The sequence below is a fragment of the Rana temporaria genome, chromosome 12 (genome assembly GCF_905171775.1).
Source record: "Rana temporaria chromosome 12, aRanTem1.1, whole genome shotgun sequence".
NCBI classification, from domain to species: domain Eukaryota; kingdom Metazoa; phylum Chordata; class Amphibia; order Anura; family Ranidae; genus Rana; species Rana temporaria.
Window position 1 is genome coordinate 99,095,469 of NC_053500.1, and position 27,924 is coordinate 99,123,392.

The 27,924-nt window shown below is 47.0% G+C and overlaps 1 protein-coding gene across 3 annotated transcripts in view; it reads right to left on the reverse strand.

The window, feature by feature from the left end:
* The window catches only part of EZH1 (enhancer of zeste 1 polycomb repressive complex 2 subunit), a 394,387-nt gene that overhangs the window by 16,268 nt on the left and 350,195 nt on the right, over nucleotides 1-27,924 (reverse strand). For all 3 annotated transcript variants that reach the window (XM_040329824.1, XM_040329823.1, XM_040329825.1), the window contains 2 exons: nucleotides 7,331-7,412; nucleotides 5,709-5,789 (listed from right to left, as the gene is read on the reverse strand). In XM_040329824.1, coding sequence (XP_040185758.1) covers nucleotides 5,709-5,789; nucleotides 7,331-7,412 — 163 coding nt within the window. The remainder of the gene's footprint in view (nucleotides 1-5,708; nucleotides 5,790-7,330; nucleotides 7,413-27,924) is intronic.

A 27,924-nucleotide genomic window follows, 5' to 3' on the forward strand; every position in this document is an offset into this window, starting at 1 on the left:
TTGCTAAACTAGCACAGTAGTATATGCATTTGTTGGTACCTTGGCTTTGCTTGGCAATATGTCTTCCCAAAGAAAGGGCTCTGGGACTAAAAGCAAAAAAAAAAAAAGCATCGCCGCCTAAGACAGAAGGCTCTAGTCGCGCCTGCTCAGTACCTTCCTCTCCTGTAATACCTGACATATTTATACAGGATGAGCCATTACCTCTATCAGGAGTAGCAGCCTGCATATGTCACTGAAGACACTTTGGCGACAGCCCTAAACAACTTAGAAGGGAGAATCGCTGCATTAATCGCAAAGTCCTCAGAAAAGGACAAAAAGCAAAGCAGATCTCCTCCTGTTGTTTTAGATCTCCTTGCAGAAAGATCTGAGGAGGATGAGGCCCCATCTGGGGAGCTATCAGAGGAACCTTTTTCTGCTTCCCAGGTTCTAAAGTTACAGGTGCAATATTATACTGAAGCGGTTTTCTGTAAAACAGACAATACCAAATTCAAATCCCATGGGCACACGGGAGATGGAACCGGCGGATTCAAGCGCAGCGATCGCAGAACAAAGGCCCGGGTTGGGGAATTAGAGGCAAGCGGTTTTTGAAAGAAAACCGACAAGGGCGAGATCTGGCCCTTGATAGTGCTCAAGGCAACTTAATTTTTAAGCCCAACTGAAGAAAGGCATGAATCCTATTAATGACATACTTTCTAGGATGCCATCTTCTGGGTTCACACCAGGAAACATATGCCTTCCAGATTCTGTAGTAGATGAGCCTGAAGACCGGCTTCCTATCATTAACCAGAGTGGATAGGACTGGGCCTGAGAGCCCACGTTTTCTCAGAATGTGGATCTCATCATCCAAACCATCAAACTTAGACTTTGTAAGGCAGGATTGAATATTGGACAATGAGATAGTAGGTCCGAGCGTAGTGGAAGAACCCAAGGTCTTCCTTCTGCCATCTTTACGATTTCTGCTTACCAGGGTCTCTTGGGCCAAGCCGGGGCGACCAAAATCAATGGCTTTCCTTCCCTCTTTACTCTCTGAAGGAATCGGGGGAGAAGCAGAACTGGAGGGAACGCATAAATCAGAGAATACCATTCCCACAAAATTGTCAGGGCATCCGACCCTTGAGCAAAAGGATTTCTTGTCCTTGACACAAAGTTGTCCAGTTTTGTGTTGAACATGGAAGCCAACAGGTCCACATCTGGGGTACCCAATTTCTGAAATATGATTTGAAATATGTCGGGTGTAGAGACCATTCTCCTGGAGAAGTTGCTGGCGGCCTAAAAATTTGCCTGACAATTTTATACCCCTGGAATGAAGACCGCAGACAGGCAAGGAATATGCCTTTCTGCCCAGGACAAGACCAGACTTCTGGTGCCCCCTTGGTGATTGATATAGGCCACAGCTGTAGCATTGTCGGACTGTATCCGAACAGGACAACCCTGCAGTCTGTAAGACCAGACTCTGAGGGCCAGATACATTTTCCAGAATCTCCAGAAAGTTGATGGGTAGGAGCTTTTCAGCTCCGGACCACTTCCCCTGGGCAGATGCCTCTTCCAGAACTGCCCCCCAGCCTAGAAGGCTGGTGTCTGTGGTTACAATTTTCCAGGTAACCGGAGTAAAGGATCTTCCTTTTGATAGATTTTTGGGGAGCAACCACCAATTGAGGCTCTAGCAAACCTTTGGAGATCAGGCCCTGGACCTTCCAATGATCTTAACATCTTTCTTCCAAGCGGACAGAAGTATGCCCTGCAACAGCCTTGAGTGAAACTGGGCGTAAGAGACAGCCTCGAATGAGGCTACCATCTTTCCCAATAATTTCATGCATAGATAGATAGAAGGCCTTCTTTTTGCCTTTATTACTCGGACCAAGTCTCCTATATGCTCCTATCCTATGCTTTTGCCTTGGGAAGTAATACCCTGCTTTGGGACGTGTCTATAATCATGCCCAGATAATCCAGGCTTTTCTGAGGCTGTAAGGAGGATTTTTCCAGATTGAGGACCCAGCCTAGGTACTCTAAATACTCCACTGTGCTGTGCACATTGTGGTCCAAGCATGTAGCAGACTGATCTATGAGCAACAGATCGTCCATACAGGCTGTTACTGCTATACCCTGTGCCCTCAGCCTTGCCAGGGGCGGGGCAAGTATTTTCGTGAACACTCAAAGTGCCATAGCCAGACTGAAAGGAAGGGCCACAAATTGAAAGTGGCGCTGATCCACCGCAAACCTTAGAAATCTTTGGTGAGTGGGGAATATTGGCACATGTAGATATGCATCTCTGATGTCTATTGATGCCAGAAATTCTCCTCCCTGGAGGGCGGAGACAACTGAATGGACAGACTCCATGCGAAAGGAGCAGATGTTCAGAAACTGATTCAGGCTTTTAAGATCTAGAATAGGTCTGACATCCCATTTGGTTTTGGAACCGTGAAAAGGTTCGAGTAGAACCCTGAGGCTAACTCTATGATTACTCCTTGGGACAACAGGCATTCCAAGGCCAAAAACAAAGGCCTTCTTTTTTCCGGATCTTTGGCAACTCTTGATCTCAGAAAACGGAGTGGCGGAAGTTCTCTGAATTCCAGCTTGTAGCCTGAGGACATCGTGGAGATGACCCACTTGTCCTGAACTTCTTCCCGCCAGGCTTTGCAAATTGCAGCAGCCTTCCCACACTCAGCCGAGCAGGGGCGCTCCTTCATAGGGAAGATTTGGGGTTCCGTTTGGAAGATTTTGACCCCCAACTCCTCAAACCTCAATCTCCTCTGTAGGGAGGAGGTTAACGATCTGCTTCATTTGTTCCTTGAGGAACTGACATATGCCAATCGCTGCAACTGCAGGTTGTACTACAGCACCGGCCATAGAGGAGGAGGCTTTCAATAAAGATTCGAGCTTTTTATCAGCTGGATCCTAAAAGCCCTGAGAATTGTCTATAGGGCAGGTCAGGCTTTTGTTTGCACAAGAAATAGCTGCATCTATAGCAGGTACCCCCCATTTCTTAGTGAAACCTTCCTCCATAGGATAAAGGAGGGAACACTGCTTAGGAGGAGAAAATAGTTTATCTGGGTGAACCCAGTCATCATACATCAGTTTATCCAGCAAGGGATGAACTGGAAAGGAGCATGTAGCCTGTGGGGATTTACGAGATCCCAAAGAGGAAACAGAGGATATAGAAGCTTCAACCATAAGGCAATTTGTAAGTGGCACGCACAATCTCTGCATAATATTGCACCTGCATCTTTAGCGACTGAGAGGTAGAAGGAAACTTCCTATCCTCTGAGTTCTCACACTGCACCTGATCCTCATCTCCAGAAAGGGATTTTTCACCCTCAGAATGCTCATCTGATGAGAGAGCCAGAGCAGATGAAGGGGATCTACCCCTTTTTCTGACACATTTTAAGGAGGTTTGCGATTATAGTAGCAATTCTTCCTTCTAAGACATCCAAAGCAACTTTTAAAGCGTCCTCAGTGACGTATACAGGAACTGCCATAGGAGAAGCTGCAAAACCAGACAGGGGCACATGATCATCCTGTGAGGCTGCTACCAGACTGAGAGGGGGATGGTAAACTGCAGGCATGCTCAGAATCATTAACCATAAGTGGGGAACTCCCAGTGCCTCTTTTACTAGCCCTTGTACCTCTTCTGGGGGACATAGTCCTGTACTGCAAAGCAGAGGTATTATCACAAAATGCAATCACTGTTGTGCTATAGTCTTACAATAAACAATATTAGCTCACTGCACAACCTGATGCCGAGTAGGAGTCTTAGGGTTGCCTGGTTCAATCCACAGGAATGCTTACAGACCACAGCTCTGTGTCCATGCCGCTTTACAGAAGCCTCTGGCGTGCTGGGCTTTTAAAAAAAGCCTCTTGGCGCCTGCGTACAGGTGTGCCATGCACGCACACGGGCACGAGCAACCACAGCCGCCCCCCTCTCCACTTGCCTATAGAACAGTCAAAAGCGTGCCCACGGCGTGCGCCAACTGTCGTGGCGGCACCATGGGCGGAAAAGAGGAAGGAGAGCAGACCACTGGGGGGCTTTGGGGGACCCCTGTATGTGTTTTGTGGCAGAGCCTGCAGCAGAGGAGGTGAGTGGTGTTTAACTGACCAACTTCACTGAGCGTGTTTCCTGGATGGCTTTGTAAGAATACACCAGGTATGTAACTTACTCCCTCTGATATGATCCTACGGGGTAAAAATGACCGCACCAGCCAAGTAGATACTGGCTGGAAAAAGCGCCCAGAGGCGATTCAGTTCGCATGCGTTGCGCTATACAAGTCATTCATTCATTCATTCATTCATTCATTCATTCATTCATTCATTCCTCTAGTGGTAAAAACCAGGTAAGACATCCTACTTACAGAAGATAATTTTTTTTTTTTAATTATCTTCTCTTACCTTTATCCCTGCCACAGGAAAGCTACTGAAACAGCAGATCCAGCCTTCACCCATCACGGTGGGTAATACTGTGCCAACCTTGGGTTCCCACTTAGAGGAACCTCATACCTGGACCTGTAGAAGACTCTACCAGTAACTTTTCGTGCCAGTTGCATTAGTACACCAAAGTCTGGATCCCAGAGCCCAGGCCTCCGCAGAGAGACATTACAGGCAAACCTCATTTCTTCTTCACACGAGGCATGGGTACCACCCATCTTAGGCTTTTGATATTGGCCCGAGGCATGGATATGGTTATAGCTTCTAGGCCTCTGCAGAAGATCATCAAAAGAGCTTTTTCTTCTTAGCACATGTTCAACGTGACCAACCACCTTAGATACTGGTGAAAAAACCGAGGTACTGTTCATTTGGGAGGGGTAGGAACTCAATTCAAATTGGGTTTGCCAGTGTCCAATCACCTGGGGACTACATAACCCATTAATTAAGGCTCTGTGTCTCGTGATGTATGAGCAAGAAATAGCTGTTCTTTGGATGTTGATTATGAATTGGAGTGACTGGTTCATTATAATTACCTACCATGTTCTGATGATAAAAGTTGCAGTGTCTGACACCTGATTTGTATAGTGCATACTTCTAGGGAAATCAGTGAGCCAACCACAAAAGCAGGACTTGAATTTTACAGAAAATTACAGTGCAGATTGAAACAGAAAGGTAATTTTTAATGACATCAAATTACAATATGGCTTGTGTAGCAATTGTATATGCTATATTTTTTTCCCCACCAAAGATTGAGTTTATATTTGATGTTGCAATGCATTGAAGAATCTCAATGTAGTTCAAACAAACCTAATGGAAAATTGAGGGGAAAAAAAACTAGAAAAAGTGGTTAGACGGCAAAGCTGAAGAGAAGACATTTAACCTCCTAAAAAGCTATAGGCATACTGGGTATAGGAGGTGTTTGTTATTCTGGGCTGGCCTGCAATTTTCTTGTATGCCAGTGTCTAGTCATTCTGTAGACAGCAGTATAATCAGACTGTATCTGAATTCCTGTATCCCTCAAGAGCAGAAAAATTATTCTCTCATGCATCCCATCTTCATGTAGACAACCTACATGAAAATACAAGCCCTGCTTTTAATGATCATAGGGATAGGGAGACTTCTCTTCAATGGTGCCTAGGCAGAAATAAAGACTCAGCAGGGAATCCAACCCATCTCCACTTAGTATAAATTAATTTGCAATTACATTTTGATTGTAGAAGGTATGTTGCCATTGTGCTGTATTTGGAAGAGAAGCAATAGCTTTTCTACAGTCAGTATATAATACAAACCTTTAGCGTAACAGTTAGGATTTACAGAATGATTCGCAAAACGGATTTTATTCCCTTTTCTTGTGGCATCCACAACAAAATCTGTAGATTATAGAAAAAAAAATTACATGCATTTTTATTCAAAAGAACAACATGTTGAGGAATTTAATGAAAATGCATAATAAAACTAAATTAAGTTTTCAGTCCACAATAAATTAAACCATGCGGCTTGACATAAGGCAAACAATATACTGTATATACTTGAGTATAAGCCGAGTTTTTCAGCACATTTTTTTGTGCTGAAAATGCCCCACTCGGCTTATACTCGAGTCACCTTTTTGCGCCTGATCTCCTGGAATCCCGGTACAGGCTGGCCGTAGGTCACCTGAACCCCAAACTGGCACACATGTAGCCCCACTTTTCCTCTGCAAGTGTGCAAAGCTTGTTGTCCAGGGGACCTACGGCCAGGGAGCACCGATTTTTCAAACCCGGGCACCCCTCCCTTTCATAGACTCCCATGTTAAACGGTAATTTCTCCGGTGATTTTGGGGACCGGTACCGGCCGGTCATAGGTTCCCTGGACCTGGAACTTAGCACACATGTAGCCCCATTTCTTCTCTACAAGTGTGCAAAGATTGTTGTCTGAAGGACCTACAGCTGGGGAGCACCGATTTTTCAAAGCCGGGCACCCCTTTCATAGACTCCCATGTTTAAAGTCAGTCTAGGCATGGGCACAGAAAGAAATAAAGTTACCGCTCCAGGTGGATTGTGTTCGGATGATCAGTATGGTCTCAGAAGATCAAGGGTGCTGGCAATGCACAAGGCAACAAATGGAAAAAGAAAATATGGACAGCCGCACTACAAAAAACCTTGATGGTTGTCTTAATTTAAAAAAGGAAAAATGCACTACAAGTCACAGCACACAACACAGGAGTAAAACAGCTGACGCGTTTCGCACTATAAATTAGTGCTTAATCATAGCTCGGCATGGGCACAGTGAGGCATGGACACAGTGAGGCATGCAGATGGACACCCTAGGCTTATACTCGAGTTTTCAGTTTTGTTGTGGTAAAATTTGGTGCCTCCGCTTATATTTGGGTCGGCTTATACTCGAGTATATACGGTAGGTTGTTTTTTTATAAAAAGCTTAGGGCACTACCTGAAAAGCAAAAATAAGTAGACAAAAAAGAATTTTAACGACAGAGACTTTATTCATAAAAAATTAAAAAAAGAGAACTAAAACAAAGAAAAATCACATTTCCTGGACGGTCACCTGGACTGTTCAAGAATAGTTAAAACAAGGAAGGCTGAACAAGACAGAAAGCACTTCTCCAGGTCTGCCATGATAGCACTGAAAAAGGAAAAGGGATGTCCAGACAGCCACGCTACTGCAGAAATCACCTTTATTTAGAAAATCGCCAGACAGGGTAGGAACATAAAGGAAATAACAGGGGCGTAGGGTCACAGGTATGTGCAGGTTTTGAATACAGAATATTCAATTACTTGCATGGACACATGAAAGTATTTTCTTTAAGATATAACAGCAGGAAGTAAATGCAAGGGAAAACTGAGAGGGATTAATCAATGCAACATTTTCAGCAACAATGCAAGTTTTCTCCTATATAGATGAAAAAACATCTTACCATTATTAAGATTGAACAGAAAACTTGACATGTATTTATCATAGACCTTCCCTCTTCGATCTGCTTCATCCTGGGAAATCAGCTGGAATAATATAATATTATAGCATTTTAGTCACTGTAGCGAAAAGAGAATTTGTGATTTACTGGTAAAATCCTTTTCTTAGATTACTGCACAGGGCTCATGACTTTAGTCTTAATCATGGGTTATAAGCAGCAACTGACAAAAAATAAATAAAGAAGCAGGCACACTACCCTACAAAGCCCAAGCACATTTTGATTTTCTAGAAAGCAATAGGAAGGTCACAAAGAAAAGGACCTATATCCAGTAATGGACTTCAAAAAAGAGGATTTTACCGATAAGTCAAAACTCCTATTTCCTTGATCGTACAGTACAGGACACAAGACTAGTTTTAACTATGGCATTTCCAAACGCAGTCCAACAGAGGGTTGGTATCACAGTAAATAAAACGCTAAGATGCCAACGTAACAATGAAAAAAAAAAAGGATAAAAAAAATGCAGAGAGCAACTTGAAGCAACTTACACCCGAAACAGAGATGGACTGATCAGAAGGAGTAGCAGCAGAGTCGAACATTGCATACCACATTCAGACAATCGAGAGACAATCGAGAGAACAAAGAGGATAAACAGAAGCAGGACAGAGAGAGGGTAGAACAATGTCCTGGTTAAGGTGAGGAAAGAAAAAATAAAAATCTTTTAAAGGCCCAGTTCACCGTTTACTAAAAATTTATAAACCTCTTTCTTTATAAACTTCTTCTCCGTTTCTCTTAAACCTGATTGAACTTCCATTGATAATTGAAAGTCTTGGAGCATGGTGCTCCCTTATATTTTTGAATGTTTGAGTATGTTCAAGTCTAGTATCTTTGCATACATCTATCAAGGGGAAATGTTTGTGGGAATTATTGCAGGGTTGGATCCCCAAGCTCATGTCCGTGGTCTTTAACCGCCTCTCTCTGTCTAAAGCATTTTTTTTTTTTTTTTGACGAGCATATATTGAGATGTGGTAAACAGAAATCACTCTGAACCTAATAATATATACCTTTGTTGTAACTGTCTATTGTCTGCTAACACATGTAACTACTTTCAGATATACTTTTGGGGACTTGATTTTTTTTATATTGTTATACTGTATATATCTGTTTTTTTCTTGAAAACCTAATAAAAAAGAAGTATGGCCAAAGCTTTGTTGATCATACTTATCATGTGGGTCACAGGAGTGACCAATAATTAGCTGACAGCAAGCTAAAGCCCACTGTCCACTGACATCACAGAGCTGCTCTAGGCTCTGGAAGGACCCTGACAATTTTGGGATCCATACAGATGGTGCATGGCTGAGAGCCTAAGCCAGCCGGTCCCTCCCGCTCCTCAGCCCAGCACCACAGTGAGCACTGATGGCCAGAGCAGAGGGCAGTGACAGTCAGACCATGCTGCTGCAGGGAGGTGAGTATGTATGTTTTTTTGTAAGTCAACATTTCTCCCTTAATGAAGAACACAAAAAGGTTTCTTACAAATGAAGGCCTACAATTCAGAACTCTACAATTCAGAACTCAATGATAAAATTCAAGAGGAAGTCCATTAAAAACAGACTAAGACCCAGGTTGAGATCCCTTGGAATTACTGGAAAAAAATACAGGAATAACAGTTGCAGAGCCAAGATTGGATCAGTGGTGTTCCTCATGATTCCCAGACTGAAGGGAACAGGATTCGTCCAACTGAGTACAGCCTGGGAATGCCAAGCAAAATACTCTATCAAGAATGAGGGTAGACTGTTTAAGAAGTCAATTACCTAGCCTTGAGCATGTATGTCGTGTTGGACTAAACCCACAGAAGTACCAGAGCTCTCACTGTGAAGGGGATGCTTGGGACTGGAGACACTCCAGCACAGTTTGTGGTTGAACCTGAAGGCCAAGAGGTCTACATCCAGCATGACAAGCCTGGGACAAATTTCCTAAATACCTCAGAGAGAAGACCATTCTCTGGAGACCAGCCAGCGACAGAAAAGGGTTGCCTGTTAAATTTCCATGACTGGGACAAGCACAGCAGGCAGGGATGGAACACAATTCAAGCCAGGGTCATAAACAGATCCACTTGTGAATAATTTGTGAAACATGAACTTTTTCTCTGATGGTTTATGAAAGCCACTACGATATGCCCATATCCATTCTAGAGTGGAAGCTCCCTTTTTCCATGATCCCATGGAAGAGAAACTGCATCAGAGCAGTGCGAATGCCTGCCAATCCAATGGAGACTGAGACTGTTATCCCCACTCGTTTTTTCAGGCACGACTCTTGAACTACACTGTCAGAAAAAACAGGATTTTTAAAACAGCTTACCTGTAAAATTCCTTTCTTGGAGTACACCACGGGACACAAAGCCATTCTTTACATCAGGGCTCCAAATTTCAAGTCTTGAGCCACTAACCAGGCCTCAAGGGTTACTCGCCACTAGTTGCCCCACCCAACCCCTACCCCGCCCGCTAATCACGCACTCATAAATTATCTTGTAAAATGTTTTAGGCAGAATTAAGTTGCAAAAATAAATTTCTTTGTCGTATATCACGGGACACAGAGGGGTAGATTCAGGTAGATTGGCGCATCTTTATACCGGCGTAGCGCATCTCATATGCGCTACGCCAACGTAACTCAGAGAGGCAAGTACAGTATTCACAAAGCACTTGATCCTAACGTTGCACCGGCGTAACTTAATTCTGTCGGCGTAAGCTAGCGTAAGTGTAAGTGGATGTGACCTTATGCAAATGATGGTCGTAGTAGTAGGGAGTAGTGATATACGCCCGGCGTATCCTGAATGGCATGCTCACAACTATGCCGGCCCAACTTCCTGGGATACGCCGGACAACCGACTAATGCCGAGCCTATAAATACGCCCAGACGTGCGCCCGTCTGGCGCAAAAGTACATCCTGTTTTTTTCCCCCCCTTAGGGAAGGTACTTTTGCAAAGCGATGGCGGCTGCTGCAACTACAGACAAGAAGGAGAGGAGGAAGAAAAACTTTAGCCTGGAGGAGAGGGCTATTATTGTTGCTGGGATCGTGGAACATGACAAATATCTCCATGGTGCCCTTAGTCACCAGACCAGCAAGTCGAGGAAGAAGGAGATCCTGAGGGAGCTTAGCCTGCAGGTCAGTGCCGTGGGCAATGCGACCAGGACCCCGAGGATATCCAAAAAAAAATAAACAATCTAAAACGTAAGGTCCGTGAAAAGCTGGGTGCGATAAGGAGGCATGCCAGGGGCACGGGAGGAGGACCAGCCTCTACTGTGCGGTTGACCCCGGAGGATGAGATGATCGCCCAATGCCTGCAGCGTGAGCAGGTGGAGGGCATGGAGGGGTTCGACTCCGGAGACCAGTCCTTGAGGTCAGGTAAGTGTGTTTTATCTCCTATCCGGTGTGTAGCATGTGAGGGGTGGAAGGGAATATGTGACAAGTGTGTGGGTCCACCAACATGTGAATGCTTTGTGTCATCCACAGATGTGCTGGAGGGAGCTGGGCCGTCGTCGGCTGCAGGGCGACCCACACCATCCAGGGATGAGAGTGCCCATACCTCACCTCTGGAGGAAGTAGTGGAGGACCACAGGGCCGAGGAGGACATGTTCTACATCGTGGAGGAAAATCCCAGCATCCCTGAACCCTCCCAACCCTCCTCCCCCATCACGGGCCTCCCCATCTACATGGCCCCAAGCCTCTCCTGCCCCCAGGAAGGCCTCCAGAAAAACCAGGGGTGTTCCTGAGGCCATTTAGGAAACCCTTGCAAGGGAGCAGGCCCGCCAGACCCACCATGTGGGTGCTGTTGCCCGGGACATGAAGCGTCTCGCAGACAGCCTGGCCTCCTCGGCAGAAATACCAGACTGTCTGCAGGATATTAATGCCAATTGTGCAGCAGTTGTCACCTGTGTTGGGGAGCTGCAGGCCACAACCTCCTGCCTGGTGACAGAGATCAAGAGCCTCACAGTGGCTGTAAAGGCCAATACGCCGGAGGCGAGGCACAGGAGGCGCCAGCAACATCAGGCGCCAGCTGCGGATGCACGCAGAGACCACCGCGGTGCTCACCCGCATAGCGGTGGCGTTGGAGGGCAGGCAGCCAGAACCTGCCAGGAGTGAAAGACTTGAGGAGTCTCCTGCTGATGCCCCACCCCCACCTGAAGTTGCCCCCAGGCAAGTGAGGAGCCAGAGACGTGGCACCAGTAGGAGCCCACGACGGGGCAATTGAGTGGGGTTTTTTTTTTTATGCTCCAGTGAGGATTTTTTTTTTATTACTGCACACGGTCAGTAGTGCAGGCTACAGTGTGACTGGTGTGTGAATGTGAGGGTGACATACCTGCCAGTAAGGTGTGTCACCCTGGGTCGTCGGGGAGAAGTTATCCCCACGACCGTGTGAATGTGGTATGAATGGTCAGCGACATAATTGGAGCCTTGGCGCGGCGTTGCTGCTCCCAAGTCCTGCATGGTGGACTTGGGCTAATCCAATGTGATGAGTATGTGGTGTGTGTGAGCTAGGGACCACAGTGGTGTGCATGCGTGCATTCTCCTTGTGCCATGATGAATGTGTGTGTTTAACGTGCAAACATGCCTACCACGAGGCATCTCCTGACTGCTCTTCCCTCGCCCTGTGTGGTTCGGGGGTCAGGTCATAACGTATGTCAATCTCCAGGACCTTTCTCATGGCGTAGTTGTGCAGCACGCAACATGCACCGATGATCTGGCACACAAAGTTTGGGGAATACAACAGGGTCCCTCCGGAATTATCCAGGCATCGGAAACAAGACTTCAGGAGGCCAAATGTGCGTTCCACCACTGCACGGGTACGTATGTGTGCATCATTGTATTTTCTCTCTCCTTTGGTTTCTGGATTCAAGAATGGAGTCATGAGATGGGGCCCAAGAGCATATCCAGAGTCACCTGGAAGGGAAAAGACAGGAGGATGTTAGTCGTGCATGTGCCCCTCGTGATGTCTGCATCATGGGGTCGGACAGTCATGCCTGACTCCCATGTCACTCACCAACCAGCCGTTCCCGTACACGTTCTGTTCGAATTCCGTTGGGATGTTGCTTTGACAGTATATGTAGCTGTCGTGGCTGGACCCGGGGTGTTTGGCACGGACGTGCCATATGAGGCATTGGGCATCGGCTATCACCTGTACGTTGATGGAACGCCACTGCTTCCGATTGCGGTATATGTGCTCTGTGGCACGGGGTGGCCGTAGTGCCACATGGGTGCAATCAATGGCCCCCATGGTGCGTGGGAATCCTGCAATTTCGTAGAAATCCCGCATTGCCTTCTGCCGCAGATGCTCATGGGTGGGTTTGATGAAGTGGTGGGACATGCGTCGGAGGATTGCGGGGACAACCTGGTGCACACATCTGCTCATGGTGGATTGTGACATCCCAGCCACGACTCCACTTGTACGCTGAAAAGATCCACTTGCAAGGAAATGGAGTGTTGCCAGTACCTTGACCAGTGGCTGCACTGCATGTGAGAGATGTGTCTTGCTGGTGATGTCATCATGCGGGGCTGTGGCTGATTCCAAGATGGCATCAGGGCTGAATCTGAAGATGCGATACACCTCCAAATCACCCATGCCAAAGACGTTCATGCGCGTGCAGTATATCCTCTCCCGTGCCCTCCTACATGGCGGTAGGCCCATTAGTAGTGCTAGGACCACGGCTGCCATGTGTTGTCCTGCAAGTGGGGTTGCTCAGCTCGTCCGTAACGGTGCTGCTGAAGCTACTCTCCAGCTGACTTGTGCAAGTCTGGTGCAAAGTTACCCCTGCTTTATGAGGGGTAACTTTAGGCCGGGCGTACAACTTACACGCACCGCGCGTAGCCTGCGCCGGATGCGCATATGTTCGGGAATCGACGTATCTCCCTCGTTTGCATATGAAATCAATGGGTGCGCCAGATACGTTCGGCGTAAATATGCGCCTACGATACGCCGGCAGAGGAAAGTTTCGGCGGTCGGGAGAAGCCTATTTTCAGGCGTATCTAGTTCTGTGGGTACGGTGCATAGATACGACGGCGCACATTTACACTTACGCGGCTTATCTCGAGATACATCGGCATAAGTCCTACCTGAATCTGGCCCAGAGCCTAGTACTTACTAAGTGGGTTATATGTTCCACTTTCAGGTGCTGGACACTGGTGTAATCAATTAGAACAGGAAGTTCCCTCCCTATATAACCCCTCCTATACTGGGAGCACCTCAGTTTTTTCGCCAGTGTCTAAGGTGTTGGTCACTGGAGGGATCCATGCTGGATTTAATAAGTCTCCATAGAATCCGGATCCGTCCAAAGTGCTTCATAGCCAAAGTGGACGGTACCCGGGCCTCGGTACGAAGAACGAGGTTTGGCCTATAATGCCTCTCTTAAGAGGGCTGGACCCTGGGTTCCAGAACTTTGTGCCTTCCAAGGACCAAATGTTTTTCTGCTGCCAGGGTGCTGTATAGGTCCAGGGGAGTGGTGCTCCTGTCCACGGACCCCGATCCCTGAAGGTCTTTGACAATACCCACGGTGAAGGGTGAAGATTGGGCCTCTTACTTTGCAACACCCTGCGGCGTGGAAAGGTAAGAGGAAGTACCTACGGAACTTGGTTCGACAGTAGATTCTTTCTTTGGGGACTATGGGTCTCGCCTGTTTTTATGCTGCTATGCATGGGCAACTTAACCACTATGTCTTTTGAGACAGGATGGCTTTGGCACCCATATACCTCCCCTAGCTGGTCCTAGGCCTCTGCTGTTGCTGCTAAAGATTTTGGGCGTGTCTTAAAAATTGGTTGTCTATAATGCATGTGTGCCTGGGCAAAGTAATCACTATGTGTAGTACCCATAGTTCTCCCCTTGAGGGGGCTGGTGCCCCTAGGTCCTATGTGAGTAGCTGCATGTCTTATCTGTTTTCCGCACTAAGGCAGTAAAAATACATGCCAGGTGTTTTGCTTACCATGCTTTCCAGGAACGGAAGCTCAAGGTTAGCTGATCTACGGTGTGGCTTGCTTCCTCTGCTTCAGGCTCTGCCACGATGGGGGGGTCCCTCGTAGTCCGGGTCCACTGCACTCCTTGGGGGACCTCTCTCTCTCCCCCCGCCTCCACCATTACCCTACGCGCGCGAGGGGGGGCACGTTTTGTAGGCGGGGGGACAAGGTGGTTGCCGCACGTGTTCGCCGGCTCATGGTGCAGACGCAGGGCGGCCCCTTCAAAAAGCCCAGACGTCAGAGCTCTGTAAAGCCAGGGCAGTAGCTTGGGGCAAGTCAGCACATGGTGTGGATTGGATACAGATTAATTTAGGATGCCTACCTGTTTGTTTATGTCTCAATTCGAGGTCAAGGATTGATTTGTGTAACTCATGTCGTTTCTTCCTGCTTTCTTTTTTTTTTAGCTGTTCCGATCAGAATGCCCCTAATATCATTGACCTGCGAGGTACCTCAGGACTCTGCCCTTTCTCCCTTATTCTTTAACTGCTACATGCGCCCACTTGCCGACCTCATTACCAGCTATGGTCTAGGCTGCCAGATCTATGCGGATAACACACAGATCTTGGCAGACCTTGCAAGTGGACCTAATATGCCTGAGCAGCTGAATAAGGGATTATCTAACATCCAACAATGGATGGACTCAAACAGGCTAGGCCTTAACGCCGACAAAACTGAGCTTTTGCTGATCGGCCCACAGGCCAACTCTACCTTTTTACCTGCCTGGCCATCCTCGTTTGGCCCTGCCCCAACTCCAGCTAAGCAGGTAAAAAATCTGGGTATAATTTTTGATGCTGAACTAAGCTTCGTACCTCACGCAAAATATTGCATAAAATCAGCCAACTATCATCTGCAATTAAGGAAAATTAAGAATCTCTTCACTCAGCACAACCGTATGATCTTAGTTCATGGACTTATCCACTCTAGGTTAGATTGTTCTAATGTTTTCTTTCTAGGGCTCCCACAGAAGTGGATAAAACGATTGCAGATTACACAGAATCATGCTGCAAGACTAGTCACAAACTGCCCAAGGCGGAATCACATCTCCCCGGTGCTTAAGAATCTACACTGGCTCCTGATAGCAAAACGGGTTGAGTTCAAGGCACTCTGTCTGGTGTTTCGGGCCTATTGGCAACTAGGTCCGATGTACTTATCGAATATGACACAACACTACTGTCCACCCAGAGAGCTTCGCTCGACTGACGCCCTGTTAGCAATTATTAAATCTAGTCGATCAGCTTCAAAAGGTGGCCGCCGGCTCCAAACACTGGGGAACTCTCTTTGGAACCAGCTCCCTCATCAGCTCCGAGCATCCTCCTCCTTGATGGCCTTCCGTAAGGGCTTGAAAACACTTCTTTTTTCACAAGCCTACAGATTGGCAGTGGCCTTCCAAGCCCTTAGCAGGACGCTGCCTTAATCTCAGGCTGCGGTCCATAGTCAGGGAGTAGGGATAGGCTTTTTGTGCCCTGACACCCCCCCCCTTCTTTTTATATTTCTGTTTATTTCTTGTCTGTTCCCCTCTTTTACTTAGATGTCCTAGTTTCTTCTTTTTGCTCTTGGGAACTGGATACCCCCAGCTTGTTGGTAAGCGCTTATACGCGAGTTTCACAACTCGCATTCGGCGCTCTATAAGTATTTATTCCAATCCAATCCAATATAGGCCTTGTGAGCTTCCCATACTAATGCTTCTGACAGATGTTCTGAACTATTTTCTTTAAAATACAGTTCTAATTCCCTTTTAATCCTATCTACAACCTCTTCATCTTGCATTAGATCTTCATTAATTTTCCATATTCTATTTTTCTTTTGTTTTCCCGCTATTTTTAAATTAATTGATACTGGAGCATTGTGACGGTAGTAGAAAATATCCCCGTCAAGCATTCCCTTCTTCCCATAAAAGAAAATCACCCAATATTCCACGAGTAGAAATATCCCGGGAATCGCCGAATACTCCATACATGAGCCAAAGCTTAATGCTGGAACAAGACACACTTTAATGGCAGCATTCTGCTACTTATATACAGTTTACAAGCTAATCATCAAAGAACAATGAAATCTCCACCCCCTTTCCACACACTGGGCTCCCATACAGATTATAGGTAGACACTCTGGTGCCGACCCTGACAAGACACATTTCTTTAGATAATGTCATCAGTGAAGTTAATTACTACAACAAAGCAATCAGAATAATTAACATGAGCCAATTATCTAATCATTTAGCCTGACGATACAATACACATCTCTTAAGGGTAAACACAGGTCTTCTTCACACACACAATAGATCAATTACCCTTTAGAATAGAGAGCTGGCTGGTGATGGGACATTAGCATTTCAACAGTCTGTTATGCAGAGGAATGAGTCACTCGGGTCCACATGAAATCACCTTCTACACATAACACACAGACATTAAAATAGCAGGGAGAGGATTCAACTGAAGCATATAGGCAATTGCATAAAAGTCCTTCACAATGGCCCCCCTTTTTCTCCCTGCTCCGGCAACTCGGTTGCACCTTTCCTGGTCCAGTAGGGTTGACGGGTTCAGAGCTTTTAGTCCGAGGTTAACTCCGTTCGGCGTGACAATCCATCGGCATTCCCGTTTTGCTTGCCTGGGCGATAATGAATCGTAAAGTCATAGGGCTACAGCCAAGCTCCAGCATAGCAAACAGGCGTTGTCCCCTGAAACCCGGTTTAGCCACACCAAGGGGTTGTGATCGGTGATGAGAGTGAAAGCCCGGCCATAAAGGTAAGGTGTGAGCTTTTTGAGTGCCCATACCAAGGCCAAACACTCTTTTTCAATGGTGGCGTAACTGACCTCCCTTGGCAACAGCTTCCGACTCAGGTATGCCACCGGGTCGTCAGATCACACGCCGGTCAGTCCCCAAGTCTTTGTGCGATCTGCAGAGTCACCAGAAGTCAGTGTGAAGACGGCGGATGGGTCTGTGCGCCGCCGTGGGAGGGGGGAGGTTATGGCTCTGAAGTGAAAATCACAGGAGATTCATAAAAAGAAAAATTTATATTTGTTGAAATGCTGTAGCACTGGTGCTCAGAGTCCGGGGGGGGAGGGGGGGTTGGATCAGTGCCCCATAGGGTCAGCCACCACCTGCTCCCTCCGCAGCCGCCGGTTCTCCGCTTTAAGCTTCTCCAGCTCCATCTCCAGTTCATGGAGCCTGGGGGGGTCGGCCTGCTGTGACCTCAGGCGGTTGTTCTCCTCCATGCGGCTCATGCACTTCTCCAGCTCCATGTACTCACGGATCAGCTCCTGCTTGCTCATGTCCTGCAGGCTCTCCACATGGTACTTCTCGTAGGTCTCAGAAAAGTCCTTCTGCAGGAACTTGGTGGTGTTGTAAGGGGCCACCGGTTGGCTCTTGGCGAACATCTCGGCCCGCATCTTTGACGCCCGCTGCGACTCCCTCTCCTCCAGTCGCTTCTTCTCCTCCCAGGTCAGCTTGTTATACGGCTTCCAGGACCTCTTCTTCTTGGAGGGTAGCCGGCGGTGCCTCTTTCTGCCCAGCTCCCTCCAGGGCCCCTCCGGCGCATGGCTGTCGCACATCCGGCTGTCTCTTAATCCCCGGGCGGTTTTTCCGTTACCCATGACCAGCTGACAATGGTGTTTCCTGTTGTCCGTAATAACAGATTGTACCATGAGGGCTTCGTAAAGGGTGCCCAATGGTTCTTCCTGACCCAGCTCCTGGGGATCCCAAGCCGAGTCTACACAATGGGCTGCTGCTGGTGGGCGGTACTCAGGTCGAGACCAATTTGACCTGGTGCTGTCGTCCATGGGGCAATTCTGCTTGAAGTGACCCAGCTGTTTGCAACGGAAGCAGCGTTGTTCGTTGTCCTCCTGGCGTGGATAGCAAAGGGCTAGATGTCACCGGTCTGTTAGGAGGTTGGTATCTAGCGGCTGGTGGGTGTGAGGGCACCGTTGGTCATGGAGGTTATACCCGTGGTGTGACCTGGTTCGTCTTGCGAGTATCCGCATATTCATCCGCCAACTTAGCGGCCTCTGGTAGAGTCATGGGCCTGCGATCTCTCACCCAGTCTTTGACATCCGTCTGGATGTGATTGTAAAATTGCTCCAGGAGCATTAGTTGCAAAATGTCCTCTGCGGTGGTGGCCTGGCTGCTGTTAACCCAGTTAGAGGCCGACAGGGATGACTGGCATGCCCATTCCACGTAAGAGTCTTTCGTGGTTTTGCGTGAGTCCCTGAACTTCTGTCGGTAGGACTCTGGGGTTACTGCATAACGAGCCAGGAGCACTTCTTTAACCCTGGCGTAGCTATGGATCTCCTGCTCTGGCACGGTCCGGAAAGCATCAGAAGCTTTGCCTGACAGTTTGCCTGACAATATTGAAACCCACTCTCCTCTAGCTATTCGGTGCAGGTTACATTGTCGCTCAAAATCTGCCAGGTAGTTATCAGTTTTACAGTCTTTTTCATCAAAAGCTTTAAAAGCGCTAAACGGAATCTTCCTTGTGTCTGCTGTGCTGTACTCACTGTTTGGAGAATGTGCGGCTGCTTGTTGGACTGCTGCCAGTTTTAACTGTAGCTCTGCGTCTCTTATTTGTTTAGCCTCCTTCGCTAACAAGTCCATCACTTTCAGCACCACAACCGCCGTTGGGTTTGGACCGAACCATGCTAGCTTCTCTCTCATTACCTTGTTGGCTGGTGATTCCTCCTCCTGAATCACTGGTGTCTCCATCTCTTGTACTGCTGGCGTTGCTGCAACCAAGTTCTCCTGGTCTAGCTCCATTAATTCTGCTATGATGACCCGCTTGGTTTTGTTGCTAGCAATCCTTCCACAAACTTCCAGTAGTTCTTTCAGTGTATTTCTTTTAAGCCGGGTGTACCAGCCTTCCATTCACTATTCCCAGTGTCTGCTTGGAATCCTGGTGTAAAGGAAGTAGAAGGGAAAATCCCGCTGCTGCCAACCAGTTGTGACGGTAGTAGAAAATATCCCCGTCAAGCATTCCCTTCTTCCCATAAAAGAAAATCACCCAATATTCCACGAGTAGAAATATTCCGGGAATCGCCGAATACTCCATACATGAGCCAAAGCTTAATGCTGGAACAAGACACACTTTAATGGCAGCATTCTGCTACTTATATACAGTTTACAAGCTAATCATCAATCAAAGAACAATGAAATCTCCACCCCCTTTCCACACACTGGGCTCCCATACAGATTATAGGTAGACACTCTGGTGCCGACCCTGACAAGACACATTTCTTTAGATAATGACATCAGTGAAGTTAATTACTACAACGAAGCAATCAGAATAATTAACATGAGCCAATTATCTAATCATTTAGCCTGACGATACAATACACATCTCTTAAGGGTAAACACAGGTCTTCTTCACACACACAATAGATCAATTACCCTTTAGAATAGAGAGCTGGCTGGTGATGGGACATTAGCACTTCAACAGTCTGTTATGCAGAGGAATGAGTCACTCGGGTCCACATGAAATCACCTTCTACACATAACACACAGACATTAAAATAGCAGGGAGAGAATTCAACTGAAGCATATAGGCAATTGCATAAAAGTCCTTCACAAGCATGATCTGACAAAGTTACTATTCCAATATCTGAACTTTTGACTGCCTCCAAAGATCCATGGTCCACCAAGAATAAATCGATTCTTGAGTACCTCCCGTGCACAGCCGAGCGGAATGAATAATCGCATATTTTCGGGGGTTGTATTCTCCATACATCCATCAATTGATGTTGGTGTAATTTCTTTTTAAGCGATTTCCGTTGTACATTCCCACTCCGCTGTGCACGTGATGTACAATCGACATCTGGGTCCAGGCAGAGATTCATGTCTCCGGCCATAATTACCCTGCCGGACTTGAAATCCATGAACCTCTCGATTACACCCTTGAGAAATTTAATAGGATTTTGGTTTGGACCATAAATATTAGCTATGGAGTAGTCGACTTCATTTATTTTGCCCCTGAGGAAAAGATAGCGCCCCTCTGGGTCTACCCTTCTCTCGCCCAGGGCAAATCTAACTTCCCTGGCAAAACCAATGGCGACTCCCTTAGCACGTTTTATCGGTGAGTCCCTATAATACCATAGTGGGTAATCATGCAAGCTTATTTTAAGATTAGAGTCCAGTGAGATATGTGTTTCTTGTAGTAGAACTATATCTGCTTTAAGATATTTTAATTCTCTCAGAATATTACTTCTTTTTATGGGATTATTCAGACCATGTACATTATACGAAAGAATTTTTAGGGTTTCCTGTGTATCGCCAGGTTTTGATGTCAGCGGTAAGCAGCAGCATCTAACGTCATTACACTGAAGATTCGGAGAGAACCCCAAACTAAACCCACCCCCCCCTTACCCCACCACCACCCCCCACCCCTATCTTAGACTCAACCGCCTCCCCCCACCCACAGCATCTCATACCAAGCCTACCCCCCCAAACCCTCCCCCTACTACCCCAGTCATAATGGGGGATTGCAGCCTTCAAAAGGCTCAAGAATCTGTGGCCCTCCTTCTAGATTCCAGCCCTACGGTTCTCCCCCGGAGGTTGAGCTCTGATGTAGAACCCTCCAAGAGCTACTGCCGCCCACCCCCGGCACCCACGTTCCTGCTTGAGCATGTGTCGCTTACTAATTGACTCTTACCCCATACCATTCCCCATCCCCCCCAATTTCCCCATTCCCCCCTCCTCTTTCCAAATGCACCAAGCCGTAATTTCCTGAACCCTTATCCCCCGTCCCTCCCCACTCCATTTAAAGCCACCCTAGTGCTTCCCTCATTCTTGTTTTATTTCCGCTATATAACTATTTTCCTCTCTTATTTCCTGAGATGAGGTTCCAAGTCTGTTGTTCAAGTATATGGGATGTCTTCTCATGTATTTCGCTCCAGCCGGGTATGTCGATCAGTGGTATATCGAGTCTCTTGCAGAACTTAGCCAGCTCTTCAGGAAACCTTAAGGTTGCGGACCTACCCTCCTTCCTCCCCGTTAAACATGCAGGATAACCCCAAAAATATTGAATATTATAAGTTTTAAGATGTTCCAGTAGGGGTTTTAGTAATTTCCTTCTGGACAGGGTCTCGGTAGAAAGATCCGGAAAGATCTGTAAATTGACCTCATTAAACGTCGCCGGTCTAGATTTCAGGCCCTGCCAGATTTGTTCTTTATCTTGAAAGTTATGAAATCTCGCGAATGGCATCTCTGGGTATTTCCGCAGCCATTTCCACAGGTTTTCTGCTCTGATGGAACCTTTCGAATTTGATTTTTCCATTTTTCCCAATTATTGGCCAAAAACTTTATCCAATTTTCCTTGAAGATCTTCTCCTCCCTGATCTGGTAAACTACCGATCCTCAAGTTTTTTTCTTCGGTTCCGGTTCTCTTGATCTTCCATTCTGTACCGCATATTCCTTTGATCCCTCTGTAAATCCTTCATCTGCTTTTTTAACTCTATCACTTCCGCTGCCTGGCTGTCCAGTTTTTCTTGTGTTTCTTCAACTCTCCTTAATAGATCATTCATATCATCATGTACTATCGATATCTCGTTTTTTAGCGTATGCTCCATCCGAGTGATAGAAATTTACAACTTTGAGAACATCTCTAATAACTCCCCTTTTGATGGGTGCAGATCTATATAACTTGCTCCACTTAGTCCTGCAGCTACCTCCTCTGTTTCTTCAATTATCCCAATTTCCGATTGCCTTCTTTGACTATTTTCCAATTTGCCCTCCGACAGTCTGCTTTTGGCCCCCACAATTTTACCAGAACAGTCTTTGGAGCCATTTTGAGTCACGTATTTTTTTATAGTGCCTGGGCTAGCACTTATTTTTGGGGCTCTCCCCTGTAGAGACTTAAGACAGCTCACGGTATGAGTTTTCAGCCCTGTCAGGCATTGCAGCCTCCCCCAACATTGCAGTCATTTTGCATAGGTTTTGTTGCATTGCATTTATGGGTCTATAAGAGGTTAACTGCTATATTCACAGCTTCCTCACAAACAGAAAACAGGGTGTGCCCCTTCCCTGCTCTAAATCCTCTAACAAGGGGATTGAAAGACCTGAGGATGAAGGTTCACGGTCAGAGGACAGGTAACAAAAAGAAGAAAAAGAAAGGCGCACCAGCCTAGTGTATTACCGTTGACATTTTAATAAATAGGTAAGATAAAATATAACTACTCACAAACCAAATCGTATAAAAGGCTTGTCAACAACGATATGATGATGAATACCCCTCGAGCCACAATCCCGGATAGGGGGGAAAGAGGTGTGTCACTGCCGGCTCTTTCCCCCCTATCCGGGATTGTGGCTCGAGGGGTATTCATCATCATATCGTTGTTGACAAGCCTTTTATACTATTTCGTTTGTGAGTAGTTATATTTTATCTTACCTATTTATTAAAATGTCAACTGTAATACACTAGGCTGGTGCGCCTTTCTTTTTCTTCTTTTTGTTCTCTGCTAGGATGTTCCCCGTCCCTGAAGGGCAGCAAGGCCAGTGTTACCAGTTTTGACATTTGTGGAAATTCCCATGCGGAATATTGACTAACTGTAGGACAATCCACCCGTGCGCAGGAGCTTGTGTTTTTTGTTTATTACTTTGTCAGAGGACAGGTAACAGGTGGCCTAATGAGGAGAAGCTATCAGAAGCCCCACAAGCTCTTGTTGCGAGCTGCAGTCTTTTCAGAGATTCAAGCTGCATATAACTTCCCTCAGCATTGAACGGCCAGAGCCTCTGTCTCCAAAAGGTCCTCATCCTGGTGTTGCTTTCAGGCTAACCGAATGCACAACTGGGGGATGCACAGTTGCTGGTGTACATGGCTAACTTTGCAGGTTTGCGGAGACGCACATCTGCAGAGCATAACTGCCTCTTTACCAGTCTGCATGTTTGCATGATATACATGAGTTTGGTATGTTCAAAATGCATGTGGGGTAAAAACAGGTAACAGAGCATGTTTTATTATTACATAAAGATACATGTTGTTGTTTGTATGATTTTACATGGTCGCATAAGAATGTTTAATCACATCAAAGTGCCTAAAGTCGCATAAAGATGCTTGAGTGCATGAGGATGCGGGATCACACATGGTTACCTGATAACCCGAGTCCTTGATTATCCAAGGACATTTGGTCACAAAGAGAGGCTTGTTTTCACAGGAATGCCTAAAATAAAATGCTGAAGTGCATAAAGATGCGGGATCGCACATGGTTACCTGATAACCCAAGTCCTTGCTTACCCAAGGATATTTGGTACACAGGCAAATTTGGTCACACAGAGATTGTGTCCGCAGAAATGCCTAAAATTGCATAAAATGCTTGAATGTAAGGCTGGTTTTCACAGAGATGCCTAAAATTGCATTAAAATGCTTAATTGCATAGAGATGCTGCATCGCACATGGGTGCTCGATCATACGAGAGTCCTTGGTCACACAATGGTACTTGTCCGCACAGGAGTGCTTAAAATGCATAAGATGTTTGTTCACATGAAAAATGCTAAATCGCATAAGGATGCATGTTTGCCTACATTTTGCGTGGTTGCTTAATGAGGCATGATAATTTGGGTTTCCTTAATTATACAGGATTCCTTGGGCTTACATTGGAATACGTGTCTGCAGGGGTACAGGTTGCACAATGCTGCATAACACATTTAGAGCCCATACTTGCTTGCAAGATACTTCTTCATAGCTCACATGCACGCCCCTTTTTTATGTTTTTTGCCGAAAACATATTTGTATGTTTCCATGAACACACGCTTCCATAGAGGCATATGGCTTTAAAGCTTGCCACATGCACATTTGGGGAGCTATTTGCATGTGTGTTTATTTACAGGAACAGCACTGTCTCCAGTTGGTGGTCTTGCCCCTTGGGTTAGCCGCCATGCCTGGGTTAATAGGGTGCTAGGGCCCGCCTCTAGCAGGTCTAAAGGCCCAGGGTATAGCAGTAATGCCATTCTGAGACAAGCCCCTGCTGATAGAGCAGTCAGTAGCATGGCTGGGCCTAGGGGAATCCAGCATGGTTAAGTATCTGGAACTCCTGGGTTAGGTTCCCAGTCTAGGGGGACATTCTTTCATGGACAAAAAGCTTGGAATGTGTGGGACACAGCCCAAAAAGGAGTGTTTTTGGCCTCAGACAAAGTCAGCACTATGAGATGGGTGGTCCATGTGTTCACGGCAAAGTACAGTTCCTTACGTTTTTCCTTTTGCTTAAGGTGCTAGGGAATTTGCTGGCTTCATTCAAAGACAGTTCCCTATGCTCAGTTTTATTCAGGGCTGATATAAACGGTATTCTGTCGGCCTGGAACGAGTGGATCCTAACCTAGCATTATCCAGGGAGTCTGGTCCTAGGGATATGCTGGAAGTTCAGTTGATGGTTCTTAACTATATGATTGGCAGAAGGGAAGATCCTTCATACCCGTTACCTGGCAGGTGGCGGTGGCGAGGGCTGGCCTCTAGGGAGAGTCCAGGCCTGAAAGAGACCATGGCACAGGGAAGGTGGTCAAGCTCCAAGTGAGCCTTATCTGTCAGCTTTCTAGAGCTAAGGATGGAACATCTGGCTTATGGGCCTGAATGTTTAGGTTGCAGGGTGTTCCGTCAGAATACAATCTGACAATACCTCTCTAGTGGTTTACTTTGTTTACCAGGGAGGAGCTTGTGCCTGGCCTATTGACAATTGTCATTTCAGGGAATGCAAGATTGGCAGGCGATTCGCTGGAGCCGTCTACAATTGTGTCCGGGAGATTGACCTCTACACCCCGACTTTTTTCTGACCAGATGTCACTAAGACGGTACCCTGTACATAAAGGGTGTTGGATCCAGATTCAACAATAAATTGAACAGCTTTGTGTCAAGGACAAAGGATCCACCCGCATGCAGGACAGATGCGTTAGTGATCCTGGGGGACCAGTGGTCGCTGGTTTATGTGTTCTCTCCCCCCAGGGCCGTGACTTTCGTGGCTTCCATGCAACATCAGAAGAGAACAAAGCTGGCCTAATTGCTCCGGCATAGCCCATACGACCTGACTGTGAAGGGACAGCAGAGGTGATAGTAGAGGACCAAGGGCCCCTTACAGCTTGTCCAGGCCTGCTTCGCAGGGTTACATCCTGTCTTGCATACATGGGTATTATGGTCTGGCTGTTATAGCCCACATTCTTGAGGATCGGGGCTTTCAGAATCAGCGGCAATTACCTTGATTCATATAGGAGAGCTGGCCTCCAGGACCAGATTTCCTAGGGTCTGGAAGGCCCATGTTCCTGGTGTGAAACCAAGGGTGGCATCCTTGGTAGTATGTCTTAGGTAAAATTCTTGCCTTCCTATATGGGAAAGGAGATGGAGCTAGCCTTAGGTTCCATCAAGGATCCGATCTCGGCCTTATCAATATTTTTCAAGGGTCGCTTGTGTCACACTCTTGATCCGGGCCATTATACAAGGGGTGACATGTATAAGTCCGCCAGTTAGGTCGCCCTTGTGCTCGGAGGATTGGATCTAGTTTTGTTGGCTTACAGGGTCAACACCCTGGGCCGATGCTCCATAATTCCCTTCATCCTTCTAAAGAGGAAAGGGGTGTTCTTGGTTGCGGTTGCCTCCGCAAAAGAAGTATTGGCAACTTTCTTTGTAAAGAGCCATACTTAATTATTTTTACAAGAAGGGTGATGTTAAATCCTCACCCAACCTTATTTACTAGAAGGATCTAGTGTTCATTTGAATCAAGATATTCTTGGCCTTCCTTTTTTTCCAAGACCTTGGTCCGCGGAAGGAAAGGTCATTGCTTCTCTCTCAATGGAGATGAGAGCAGTTAAAGATCTATCTGAAGGCTTCAGATATAGAAACCTAGCGTTTTGTTTTGCTGCCAGAAGACCCTAGATGTGGGCGGGCAGTGTTCAAATCAGCCATTAGGATGGCTACATGCTCTCTCGTTAGAGTAAGAGAGGTCAAGCCCTATCTGAAGCGGTTGCTCGGATACGGAAAACTGATGTTGTTGCACTACCAGGAGGCCCCAGGAAAGGGCAGGCAGCATCTAAATCAACTGTTGTCAAATGTTGATTCATCAGGTTATTATTCAGGCGTGTGGTTAAAGGGGTTTCCCCCTGTTTCTTTTAGGGTGCACCCTACCAGGATAGCAGGCACTTCATGCAGGGTGCATTACCAAGCCTTTATGACTCAGATTTGCCAGGCCGCAACTTGGTCGTTTGTGCTTGCGTTCACTAATCCCTAGTGAACATAAGACGGCAGGAGGATGCAGCCTTTTGGCGCAGTATGCTGCAGGCAGCATTAGATGTCCTCATGTCTGATGGCGGTCTGCGTTGTTGGTGTCTCCCTCCCCTCAGTAAGCATTGCATTGGGACATCCCACTTAGTAAGTACTAGACTCTGTGTCCCGTGATGTACGATAAAGAAAATAGGATTTTTTATAACAGCTTACCTGTAAAATCCTTTACTTGGAGTACATCATGGGACACAGAGTTCCCGCCCCTCTTGTTTGGGGATATTGGGACACTTATGGCTTTGCTTCAAAAACTGAGGTGCTCCCAGTATGGGAGGGGTTATATAGGGAGGGAACGTCCTGTTCTAATTGAATACACCAGTGTCCAGCACCTGAAGGTGGAACATATAACCCACTTAGTAAGTACTAGACTCTGTGTCCCGTGATGTACTCCAAGAAAAGGATTTTACAGGTAAGCTGTTATAAAAAATCCTATTATTAACAAAACTTTATCAGTTCCCATCAGCACAGCCTCACCTGTGCCCATCAATGCAGCCTAACCGTGCCCACCATTGCAGCCTCGCCGTCCCCACCATTGCAGCCTCACCGTCCCCACCATTGCAGCTTCACCGTCCCCACCATTGCAGCTTCACCGTCCCCACCATTGCAGCTTCACCGTCCCCACCATTGCAGCTTCACCGTCCCCACCATTGCAGCTTCACCGTCCCCACCATTGCAGCCTCACCGTCCCCACCATTGCAGCCTCACCGTCCCCACCATTGCAGCCTCACCATCCCCACCATTGCAGCCTCACCATTCCCACCATTGCAGCCTCACCGCGCTCACCATTGCAGCCTCACCGCGCTCACCATTGCGGCCTCACCGCGCCCACCATTGCGGCCTCACTGCGCCCACCATTGCGGCCTCACCGTGCCCACCATTGCGGACTCACCGTGCCCACCATTGCGGACTCACCGTGCCCACCATTGCAGATTCACTTTGCCCCTTTGCCAATTCACTGTGCCCCCATTGCGGACTTACCGTACCCCCATTGCGGACTCACCGCGCCCCCATTGCGGACTCACCGCGCCCCCGTTATCCCAGGTCAGTGAGGACCCCCTGAGTGGATTTCCCGATGAATGGGAACCTTGTGTGTGTATGGTGGGGAATTCAAGACTAAGAAGATTAGACAAATCCTTCCCAGACTGAACAAAGTGCAACTTTCCTGCAGAACTCACCCTCCACATCCCATGTATGGGCGCAGACTCTGGGGGGCGCTCCTCTCTATAGGTCCATGGTGTGGATTGGACTTCCCGATGGATTCCTCTCTCTCTCTCTGTGGGTCGGGATCAGATGGAGGAATACCTGAGCCGGTCAGGGACACAACCTGCTCTGCATCTGACAGTCTGACCATTAATGCCGG